Consider the following 12,275-nt stretch of genomic DNA (forward strand, 5'->3'; position numbering starts at 1 on the left):
AGCTCCATTTTCCAGTTTACAGACAATCTTAAAAATTCAAGCTCTAGGGAATCAAATCACACCTAGACCGCCATCCAGAACTTTCACCTACCTACAGTAAAATATAGAGATGGAGCTTTCATTACACTCAAGAGATAAGCCAAACTGGGATATGCCAGAACAAGAAAGGAAATTAATTTCAATTTGAGAAGCCTTTACAGAGAGCAGTCTATCCACCACTTCCTCCCATTTATAGCAAAAGAGGTCTAACGATTCCACTGCACTCAACTTGCTCCCTCAAGTAACTGAGTCTCAAAGCATTTATACCTTTAATGATTAAAAATAGTACTTCAGTTTCAACTCAGAAACTTATTACTTAACAGTACACATCATGAAAATGTTCTGAGACTAGAAAGTGAAATGTATGATACAAGCATCAAACTTAAAAATTAAGAAATTAATAATGCAATTGCAGAAGTAGGAACCAATGCACCGAACTCAAAGGTCCTAATGGAACACTGGCACTGAAGCAAACACACTCACATGCTGAGAGAACACGAATTAAAAAAATCTTAATCATGTCAGAAATTGCCCGAAAGCATACCAGTGCCACAAAGAAAAAGCAACCACAGAAGAATCAAAACATGAGTTTACATACTGTCAGGACATAGAAAGAGGTAAACAAAATTTAGCACAACTGCTTTGACCTAAGAGAAATGAGAGAATCACCAAAGTCCAGCTGGGATCCAGAACAACCAGAACTCAGCACAGTTTTTACGGAAAGCACTCTCACTAATAACAAGTAAGAGAATAACTGGAGTTAACAGGATATCATCCGTGGCCTAGACTGGCAAAACATAGTCTTCATTATCTTTGAATTCAAGAGTAAAATGGAATGTGACAGCTGAATGAATACTGCAAATTAGCTGTTGAGCTAAGATTCAACAGCAAGAGTCTTGCAGAGGTAGTGAGGCAAGCTCTGGTAACACAACTTCACTGAAAGCAGTTGAACGATGGTAGCAATAAATCTAGAAACAAAATCTAAAATGAATAAGTAAATGAAGCAATAAAATAAATACAGCTGCATACTTACCTCTATGTTTTCTCTACTTTGTACGAAAAGAAGAAAGATGGAAAAAATGTTTATTATAATGCACACATTCATGAACAGGCTACAAAAACACTGACATACAGTACCACCTGTAGTCTCTTCCATATCCATCCCTAATTTTCAGAATAGTAATTTGATACCAACAGAGATTTATTTTTAACGTTTAGAGACAAGTCCTTAAGTTTTGAAAGAACACCAACTAGAAATCAATGAATAAAACTGACTTTTTCCTTCTCAATCTACCCTCGTAGAAAAAAAGCAACCACACCAATAGTCTTTCACCATGACTGTAGGACATACATACCAAGGGTGTCCTCACTGACCAGGGCTTGCCTTCAGGTATATCACAGGGACCACCTAGCTAAAGCACGATAGCTGATTAATTTTCAAGTTAAAATGCAAAGACTACTTCTAGCATATTAAAGGGGAAAGGGTTTTTTTGTTTCTTCCGTTTTTTAAGTAAGCTGAATCTCCTGGCCAAGGGAATATCCAAAGAACTCCTCACTACACTACCGGTCTGAAGATCCCAAGATAACCATTACCCAGTAGTCTTGTTAATACAGGATGAGTATGAACCATCTCTATCACTGTCATCTCAACACAAGTTCACTGAGTTTTTGAGTAAGGGATGCAATAACATTCAAACCACAACCACACCTTGCAATTTCTGAAAAAGACTCTCTGTCTGGTTTGCCACAGGTTCGGCTGTACTAAAACACAGGTATGCAGACATGAATATTTGAGTTTTCTACCATGGTCAAACTTGCTCTCCTTGCCATAGATCTTGTGGGTCACACCCTTCTTCTGACTAACTCTCTGCCGCACCCAGAAAGTCAGTATGATTGCTCATAGAACTGCACAACTCAAGCATAAGAGTTTTCAACCTAGTGTTTTCAACCCTTCAGCAGCTATGTTTTTCTCTTTTCTGTGACCTCTTCCCATGACTGAGACATGAAATTAAGACACAATGACATTCAATCTTCAACCAATCGATCCTATTTCTCTGTATTTTGTTAAAAGCACAAACTATTTTAATTAGTTTTTCTTTTTGCCCAACTGAACAAGCATGAAACACCCCGGAATTTACTTTTGCCTTAATAACAACAAAATAAACATTTTCAAGAAATCTGTTTCAGCTACAGGTTTTCAAAAACCTCTACTTCTAACTTTAGTTAATTCTTAACTTCTGATATTTAAAAATAACTTTTTCCTCTCCATTTGACTCTCCGAAAAGCCAACAATGACTTCAAACACCTCTCGATCTTATTTTTACTAACTTTGGAGAAACTGGATCCAGGTCCTCCAGTTATTTCTAACTCAATTTAAAATGTATCTTGTTGCATTACAACACATCTTCTCAGATGTCCCAGAATATTGATAATCTGGATTAATATTTTTAAAGTACATGTGAAAAACATCTGACCTACCTTTTCCCCTACCAGTTCACACAAAGTTCTTGTGGAAATGGACTGTCCATTAAAAGAAATAAAATAAATGCTTGGGGATATTTATTGCATTTAATAAACATTTTTATCCCAATGGTATAAAAAGATAAAAGTTGTCTTCCCAAAATAAAACTTGTATCCATGAAAAAAATGTGATTGTGTCCCCAGTGTACCAATTAGTTAAGCTGATCACTCATCTTTGCCCTCAGGTAACTATTCAGTTAACAAATAACTTGCTTTTTCTGCATTTAAACTGTAACGTCATTTCAAACATACCAATAAATTACACCAAAACCACTATCTGTCTGTCCAGTGATTCTGGATAAGCCACTTGCTCCCTTGTGTATCAGTTTCTGCAAAAGTAAAAAATATGGATTAAAACATTAACTTCTACAAATTTATTGCATTAAAGATCTACTTTAAGATCTATTGATGAAAGTTAGGCAAGAGCTACGTATCCTTCCTAATGCATTTTCAGGCTAGGCGTACTAAGCAATTAAAAAAATCAAAAGGCTTCACAATCTCTTTGAGATATTTTTAGTTTTGCTCTTATTTGGCTCCAAGTTCTAGTAACTAGATCAAACGAATTTTCTACCATGCCTGAGATAATGTCATCTGACCAGAATCTAGTAAATCCCTTCAAATCCTATTTCAATTTTTTTTTTCAGTTCACCACTTTGCTTTATAGCATCTTCACAAAAAAAAAAAAAAAAAAAGGAGGGGGGACTACAGCTGTCCCTACGCTCAGTACAAATTTTCAGTAGTTGAAATACTTTCATCAGCTCACTCAAGCTAGGGGCCACACCTTGCCTCATGCATCTGCACTATGTCTTAATTTCAGGATGACACATCGCACTACCCACTCTCTCCCACACCAACACATCCTCACAAGCACCTCTCCGCTCCCCATCCCAACCCACATTTTCCTGGCAAATGCCCTTAGCCCCTCTTCCATGGGAGGGCTGACTACCTGCTTGGTGGGAAGAGGTAAGACCTGATACACTTGTCTGGGGGAAGAAGGTGGCATGACTCAACTCCAGGTCGCAGCGTAATACAGCAGACTGTATGTCGGTACACCATGTACTGCTGCATGCTAAACATCTACCTTTGTGTCCTAAAAATCCAGTGTAAGTATACTGCCTGAGCCTTCAAATGACAAGAAGCTGGGAAAAAATGGATTTGGATTAAAGCGCATTAACTACCTTACTAAGAACTTCAAGTTTCATTAAGGACCTCGTGTGTTAACCTTAATGATAGCTTGAAATGAGACAAAGTTAGCTTAAAAGAACCCATCTTTTGGTCGCTGTTCTCTAATTTCCACTTGTTTGCACATATTCATTTATCAGACATTGGCTCTCCACAGGTATTAGGGAAAGAATAACAAGATTCATGCTTAAGTGCTTGATGATCTTGGAATAAACAACTATTAATGATGTATTTCATTGGTGATAATGATAGTAAAGAATGTCTCAATTGCCTCAACGTTCAGCTTCTGTATTTTTTTTCCAGTAAACAATACTTACGCCAATAATAGCTATTAAGAATACAATCATCTAGACTTTTTCAGAAGAATAAATTCTTCCCAACTCATTCAGGCAAAAAAACATATTTTTTGCATGAGAAGATCTGCTTCATTTTTTTCAACAGATTTCCATTTTATCTCCTGGAACTCTTCCATTCTAGAATTCAGGTTATTTAATAAATGTGAAAGCTTTTGAGAAAAGTTAAAAGTTTACAAGTTAAAAATAGAAACCACTACCTACAACACTGTTTATTGTGTGTTTTCACACTTGCAACCATTCCTCTTGTCTATAACAGAAGACGACACCTATTCATACCCAGGTTGAGTGCCTTTCAACAGCGGTTGATCTGACATCCAAAAAATCCTTGCAATCTATGAGCTACTTGTAGGTTCAGGAGGGAAAGGGAGAGTAAGCTACAGAGCAGCCTCTGCCAAACCATGATAGAGCTCATAAACAGCGAACTGAGGTTGTCCTCCACCCGTCATTGCCCCACTCCAAGCATTTCCACCAGCATTCCTCTCCCCTACTTTGTGCCTTCACTAATATCAGGGTGACATTGTGAATTTTCAGCTGATAATCAAATCAGACAGATGGAGGGGAGGCAAGGGGAAGCAGGAGGGTTAGTTTCAGCTGAACCAGTAACCTGATGCTGATCCAGCTAATCGAATGGCCAGGCAAGCATGAATATTGGCAAGGCTCTCTGTTTTCTCAACAGTTAACAGCACATGTGAAATCACACCCCTTCAGAAGAGCAAGTCTACTGAGAAGAGGTCTCTACCTGCTGTATGGGGGCCCACACCTCACTCAGAAGTTTTTCTGGAAGATCCACGTATCGGAAGTTTTTAAAACCACTGATCTTCCTAATTTAACACTAAAGGAATACTAAAAGCCAGACATTTTTAGTCAGAACCATGTTTCAATGAGTTTCTAGATTCTGTTAACAAAGACTTTTAAAGGAAAAATTATATTTATGTAAATATTCAAGAATTATTACAATTCAGAAGTGGAAAAAATGAAAACATTCAAACCACAATTTTTTTTCCTACCCTTTGTCCCCAAAAATTCATCTTGTTTCTGCTGAACCATCCCACCCAAAGAAAGGCTGGAGGACATGGTCTCCTTTTAGTACTACTATAAACCAAAATAAAGCAGCAGAATGATCTGACTGAGAATAGCAGGTACAACAGAGAGAACCCCTGGACCAGAGGGTTCCCCAAGGTTTGGACATGACCAGATACTCAACTCAATAAACTCAGCAAGGAAGTGTCTATAGCAAGTGAAGCTACAGCAAGGTGGCCTTCTGTGTGAAAAAACATGGGATTAAAAACACTTCTCTATCTCTAGCTACAATGCACTTGAAGATATTATTTTAAACAAAAAAAAAACAGATTAAAACTGCAAAATTGAACTATGAAATCTTCAGATGAATGTATTGAAATTTAAATCATAATAAAAACAACATTCAAGGTCTGAAAGATAAATCAGAGAAATAATAGAAGGTAGTTATTAAGTATTTGGAATGAGGGATTGCTGAAGCATGGCAACAAATTTCAATTCACGTAATCTCTTCCACGTGTACAGAAAGAACAGCTTCTTCATTTTGGGTTATTTAAATAGCTCGGCTCAAATACTTATCCATTAAAAATGAAGCAATTGACTGAAGGTTGGAGAAAAGCAAAAAGCCCATTTCACAAATTATGAAACTGCCCAAGCTGAAGCATCTGCTCTGAGTGCAACTGGACACAAACTTTCCACCAAAGCTTTACATTAGATGGGTCATTAACATACACTACTAGAAGCATAAAGGTAAAACCACAAAATTCAGAACAGGCTACAAAAACTACGCAACTTGGACAAGCTCATAAATTCTGTATTTCTGGTAGGACTACTAAAGCTACCTCCTTTACACCTGGTTCAACTAGAATTGAAGCTATTATAGCACACATATACTCAGCAGTGCAAAATTAAAAAACTTACAGAAGATAACATATTCATCTTACAACTGGTTGAAAAGTGGCTTGTTTAAACAGCTATCAAGCAAGAAGAAATTAAATTTATTCTGGAAAGAGAGTCCAAGCAGGTGTAAACGTAAAACAACATCTGAACAATTTAAAGCAAAATTAATGGTTAAAATAAACCATGAAAATCTCAAAGGTAATATAGACAGTATTTTAAAAGTAAACTCAGAGATGGAAAAATTGTTTAGAAAAAGCAGCAAACCATGAAGAGTAAAAAAAAAAAGGAAAACGATAGGATGAAACAGGATGAAAAAATATCGTCAGCTCCCTTTGCAGTGAGTTCATGAGTGATATTAACCACACACAAAGTAAGACATTAGAGCCAAAACATCTAATAAACTATCAGCATCCTTTAAAATGGTCAGAGCTACAAAATAAGAGCAGCAAAAGCTTCAGCTCGCTGATGCCTACTTGCTGGATGCTTTGGTTTGAGAAGGGTTTTATAAAGTATTACACAGAAATCATTTAAAGCATCATTAGATTAGAATGAAAACTTTTCCACAGTATAGCAAATACTCAACAATTTAGGGCAGGATGTGCAAAACTATACCACATCCAATTGAAACTGCAGGGGGACGGAGGTGATCAGAATGTAATTACCTGAGCTAATTATCTTGCATAACCCCGAGCTGTATGCCACTCTTGCAAAATTGCCAGGGGATCTCTCACGGCAACGGGTTAAGCCTTCTGCTTTAAGTTTTAACTGAGAGACAGTAGTTGGAGAAGCAGCTTTTATTAATATTACCTTGGGACAAGCCCAATATTCAGAGGAAGCAATGCAGCACACCAAACATCAACACCATTTCCTGAGTATTCTTTGGAGGTCTTATTCACTCACAGGGTTTGTCCTTAGATTGCTTCCTTTCCAGGCCCTGTGAGAGCGCGACAAAGATAGCCACCTTCGACCAGGACACACAACCGCCACCCAAAAACAAACCGCGTGCTCCTCGGGGGTGTCCTGACTTCTGACAGTGGCCCAGATTGATTTAGGCAGATACACAGGACGAATTCAAACTCAGGACACCCCTTGGAAACATGGAAAGATTACAAATGCTGACTGTATGGTATTTTGACACAAACTTGGACTCAGATTGCTTCCAACAATTGCTCAATTTCCCACTGTTCACAGACATATTAATACCACACTACCAAGGAACAGACTGCACGATTCGTTTTAGATCACTGATTTTCTCCTGCTAAGTCCCAAAAGAGCAGCAGTCCAGTAAACCAGAAAGAACACGACATTTTATTACGCAGTGAAAAGATGAGCTTTCTTGGGAATCTTCCTTTAAATGAAATTGTTTGGAATAACTTCACAAGGCTCTATATTTCAGGATGTATTTCAAAGACCTGTAAAAGCGTTAGCCTCAGCACCTTTATTGATGTTGCTGTAAACTCAAACAGTAAGACAATGCAGTTCTTTAAACACACAGATATTTGACAGGAGCTTTTTTTTTTCCTGAAGAGCTTTATGCCAGCAAGTGTAATTTTTCCAGCATAAGGAAGAAACTCTAACTTTTTCTATAGCTTTATTCCAAACCACAGAACATCCAGAGCACTGCAAGACACTTTGCAAAGAAGACAAAGAAAATATGCTGATCTGAATCACGCTCTTCCATAAAGGAAAATTTTGGTTTTAGAAAGCTCTAAGGGGTATGTTTAAAGCTAGTATTTTAAGATAAATAATAAATAAAGCTCATTTTCTGTTTTCAATAGCTGACCATTAAAGACTTTTTAAGGAGTAAAACATAGCAATAAGCTTACTCTACAAAAGCTGTGTTATCACTCAGAAATAATAAAAAAAAAAATAATATTGTTATAGACTGAGAAATTACAGTAAGAGACGCTGAAATATATTGGGGTTACAAAGCGCAAAAATGCTGCTTAGCTTTATACCTTCCCACACTACAGTGCTCCACGTCAGTCCTCAAGGCTGCGTTTGCTCCTATGAGCAATTAAGTACAATGGAGAGCTCTGGGTTGCCACCGCGCAAGTTGAACGATGTTGGCAGCACTACTTTTAGCTAGGATCGCGTGTTACAATTATCACAGTGCTCTCAAGTAGCTCTTAAGGCACTGCTAATGCTTTCTTAGCTAATTAAATTAAGCTAATCTTGTATACATTTCTAAAATGTCTAACTAATACGCTGACATGATTTAAGAGTGTTTACTTCACGATAAATTCAGTTTTCTTGATCAACATTTTTGATTTGTGTTTTGAGATGACTGAGAAAAATCATTTCAACTGCCAGATAAGTGTTACCAACAATCCCAATTCAGTATCCGAAAACATCAGACAGTAAATCCGAAGCACAAATTTAACCAGTTACGGTCACAGTATCCTCAATGCTTTCATAGTGTGAATGAAGCCCACTGGATTTATAAGCCTCGTATTATAATTCTATGTTTCTGAAAACCTTGGAAGATTTTGATGCACTTTTCTTGTCAGAATGCTTTACTATAAAGCCGTAACACTTCCCAAGTTTTAAGAACGAAAAAAATACATACTCTCTATATAGAGATAAAATATAAATTTATGTAAGGATAGCTTCAATTTCTATTAAATAGTGTGTAAATCAATCACAGCCCAGTTCTTCCTCTCCGTACCCTCTCTATGCACTCTGCTATGACATCATTTCAGAGAATAAACTTCTTGGCTCCTTGATCCATTTAGTGAGGGATTTTGTTCATTTTAATCTGGCTTCTGGTCAGTGGACACACATGTATTCATCTCAGTCGCTGAATGTGTGTTCGCCAGTCAATAATTCAAAACAGTTTATTTTTCAAAGACTGACGTCATTGCTTTTTCTAAGATGAGCAAGTACTACACAGGGAATACAGAGAATATGATAAAGGCATTTAGACTATTATGGCCCATTTCCACAGAATATGTGTTGCTTCCAGATTCAGATCAAAGAGAAATGGACACTATTAATATGTAACTCAACATAATATTGAACTGGAAAACTAGAAACTTAACTCAATCCGTGTAAATGTAAGCCAAAAAACCCAACTCTACGTACACCAGAAAACAGCCAAGAGGAAAAAAGGAGAAGGAGGACAAAGGGAATAGATATAAAAGAGGCAGAAAGGAACTCCTAACTCCTCATCTAGTCTAATCAGCATCTTACAGGACGCCATTAGATTACTAACTCAATTTTTGTTGCTAATAAGGAACAAATAGATGATCTTTTAAAATACTTTCTGAAAGGTAATTACAAGCATTGCTACTGAAGAGCATTTCTCTGGGAGTCCAAGTCAGAACCTCCATGGAAGAAAATTAAGTCACATACTGCAAATAAGAAGCATACCATCTCTGCCACAGCTCCAAACTCTAGCTGCCCATTAACCTGATTAACTGCTGGTAGTAAGGCCAGTTTCCTTACGTGACACACGAAAGATTTCAAAAGGACACACTATTCCAGTCAACTTCAAAAAAAAATACATACAACTGCATGAAAATGTTCCCAGTACGCTTTCTGCACAAAACACAGCTTCACTATCTGTCTGCTGACAGTCACCTCCAAGAGCGAAGGCTTTGTCTTCCTACTGCTATACTTATTCACGTTCTAATCACTGAAATCCGTCTCTGGCACTACTTCAAGAAGCTTCAGGAGCTCAGAAAGACACTGTATCGCTGTGAAATACTTACATCTGAAGAATAAAAACAGTTGTAAAAAGACAAATTTAAAATATGGTGGTGTAGAGAGAGAGAGATATTACAATATTCACTGGAGGCAGAAAAAAACAACATTCCTGGATAACTTCTGCTCATCTTTGGCAATCACATCTTAAAAAAAAAAAAAAAAAATCTACCGCTAACACACGAGATTTGTTGTGAAGTTAAACAAGTCCATTCCCACACATCAAAATATACACTTAACTTCAGAAGAAATGCTTTTTTAGAAGTGTGGGCAACATCCTGGGATGTATTTACAGATTTTTATGACTGTATTTAGCGCAATCTCCTTTCCTTACACCTTGACAATAACATAATTTAAACAGTTTAATAATTTGTACTATAAAAATACTATTCATAGACAAAAAACACTTGAAAAGAAGCTCGACCTATTTTTTTTAGCAGCAGTGAACTCCCTGCGAAGTAAGCCAGTAAGGGTTACACCAAACCTTGCCTAACAAACCACAAGACCTACGATATGAATAAATAGAAACTGCATACGAGAACAAGCAGAACAGCTTTTTACAGCCACAGTGCTGCATGCCCATGAGTCTAATGAAATTAAACAAGGAAGCAATAGGGGAGAAGGAGAAAAAGTAAGATGGGGGGAAGGGAAAAACTGTGAAGCCTGAAAGAACTGAAAGACAAGCATAGAAGGTACAGGATATCCAGCCAGTGATTTTATTTTTTTCATTTTTAATATTTTTTTTTTTTTAGTATTTTAAAACTAAAAGTATGGGGCAAAGGATTTTATGACAATTCCAGGTGTCAACCTTCTGATCTGCCTCTGGCTGCTCTTGCTGATTTTGTACTTGTCTGATTAACTTCCTCCTCAGCAGAGGCTGGGACGCGGTCGGTGCATGACTGTCAAACGCTCTGACCCTCAATTTTCACTTCCATATTTACATTGCTTTCAAAATACGTATGCCGATCAGGCAGCTATAACCACTAGTTTAAATCCTCAAAGCCATACATGAAGTTTCATCAAGAAAAAAAAGCCCTTCCTATAATTAAAAAAAAAAAATGCAGTCGTTGTCAACAAATCTATTTAGAGCCAACAAGGAAAAAAAAAGAGGCTCCCGAATTCTTCCTTCCAATTAGAATTTACCGAACGTTTATTTTCCAAACAGGGCTACAGAATTCACTTACCATAAGACCGTACAACCAAAGCCATTATAACAAGTTAGGTTGGGAAAGCATTCAACTTAATCCTGACGGCAAAATTACATCCTTCACCGCTTGGGGGGGGAGGAAGGGGGGGAGGAGGGGGTGTCACAAAAACGGGGGACCTTTCCCAAACATCAGCTTTCTCCCGTGGGAGCCGCCGCGAACGCCGGCTTCAGCCGAATTGAGGTCATTTAGGGAAAAGGGAAAAAAATAAAAGAAGGGGAGGGAGGATTGGAAGTTGCTGCAGGCGCAGCTCCCAACTTTTGTCTAGCAGCCGGCGCAGTGCCGGGCGCGGCCGCCGGGGGAGCCCCGCGCCGCCGCCCCGCCGGCCCCCCGCCGCCCGCCGCGCCGGCCCTGCCCGCCCCGGCCCGGCGCAGACACCGGCGGCAGCGGGGCACCAACTTCGCCTCCCGTTGTCGTCGTCGTCGTCGTCGTCCCCGGCCCCTGTCAGCGGCCCGCGCCTCTCGCCTCCCCGGCGGAGACCGCCCCTCTCCCCGCCGAGCTGGGAAGCCGGTTGGGACGCGGCGGGCGGTTCTCCGCAGACACCCTCCCCCCGCCCCCCGCGTCCCCGGGCTCCCCCGCCGGCTCTCCGCTCCCTCCTCACCCCGGGCTCCCCGCCGGCTCCGCCGTCCCTCCTCCCTCCCTCAAGCCGACAGCCGTCTCGGCAATACCCCCCCCCCCTCCGCGCTCCCGTACCCGCGGCCCCCCCGGGCAGCAGCGGCGCTGTCCCCAGCGACTCCCCGGCCAAGGCCCTCACCGCCGCTGCCCTCCCCGCCCCCCCGCCTCTCTCTCTCCCCGTCCCCTGTCAACCCGCCGGTCCTCACCCGCGCTGCCGCCGTCTCTTCCAGCCCGGCCGCATCTGCCTTGGTGCCCCTTTTGGAAGAGCGGGTCCGGGACGAGATGAAATGGCTGCCGGCTCCGGCCGCAGCGGCCGCCGCTTTGCCCAGGGGGCGCAAGGAGCTTTTCCTGGTGTTCACCATGGCCCCGAGGAGGGGGGACACGGGGGGCTGCCGCCGCCGCTGCCGCCGCCGCCGCTGCCGCCGCCGGCGCGGAGGGAGGAGGGAGGGCGGACAGGCGGGGGCTCGGGTAGGGAGGGGAAGGGGAGGGAGAGGGGGGAGGGGGAGGAAGGAAAAAAAGTCCTCTGGGGAAGCCGGTCCGCCGGGCAGAGCCACAGACGGAGCCGCGCCGGCTCCTCCCGTCGCTGCCGCCGCCTCCTCGGCTCAGTCTGGCACTAACTGGCCGCCATTACTGTCCCTTCTCCCTTTCTCTCCTCGGTCCGCGGCGAGGCTGCCAGCTGCCGCCAGGGGGCGCTGCGCCGCCGCCGCCGCCGCGCGCAGGCCGAGGCGGGCCCCCG

General features: G+C 41.1%; 1 protein-coding gene across 2 annotated transcripts in view; it reads right to left on the minus strand.

Moving 5' to 3' along the window:
* The window catches only part of ATAD2B (ATPase family AAA domain containing 2B), a 75,879-nt gene extending 63,923 nt beyond the window's left edge, over positions 1 to 11,956 (minus strand). The window contains exon 1 of one of the 2 annotated variants that reach the window (XM_082481064.1): positions 11,746 to 11,956. In XM_082481064.1, the coding sequence (XP_082337190.1) occupies positions 11,746 to 11,901 (156 nt within the window). In that variant the 5' untranslated portion in view covers positions 11,902 to 11,956. Of the gene's footprint in view, positions 1 to 11,709 lie in introns of both variants that reach the window. The other variant, XM_082481063.1, reaches the window with a different exon arrangement.
* Positions 11,957 to 12,275: the final 319 nt, after the last annotated feature.

The sequence above is a fragment of the Vanellus vanellus genome (assembly GCF_965231255.1).
Source record: "Vanellus vanellus genome assembly, chromosome: 3".
Classification (NCBI taxonomy): domain Eukaryota; kingdom Metazoa; phylum Chordata; class Aves; order Charadriiformes; family Charadriidae; genus Vanellus; species Vanellus vanellus.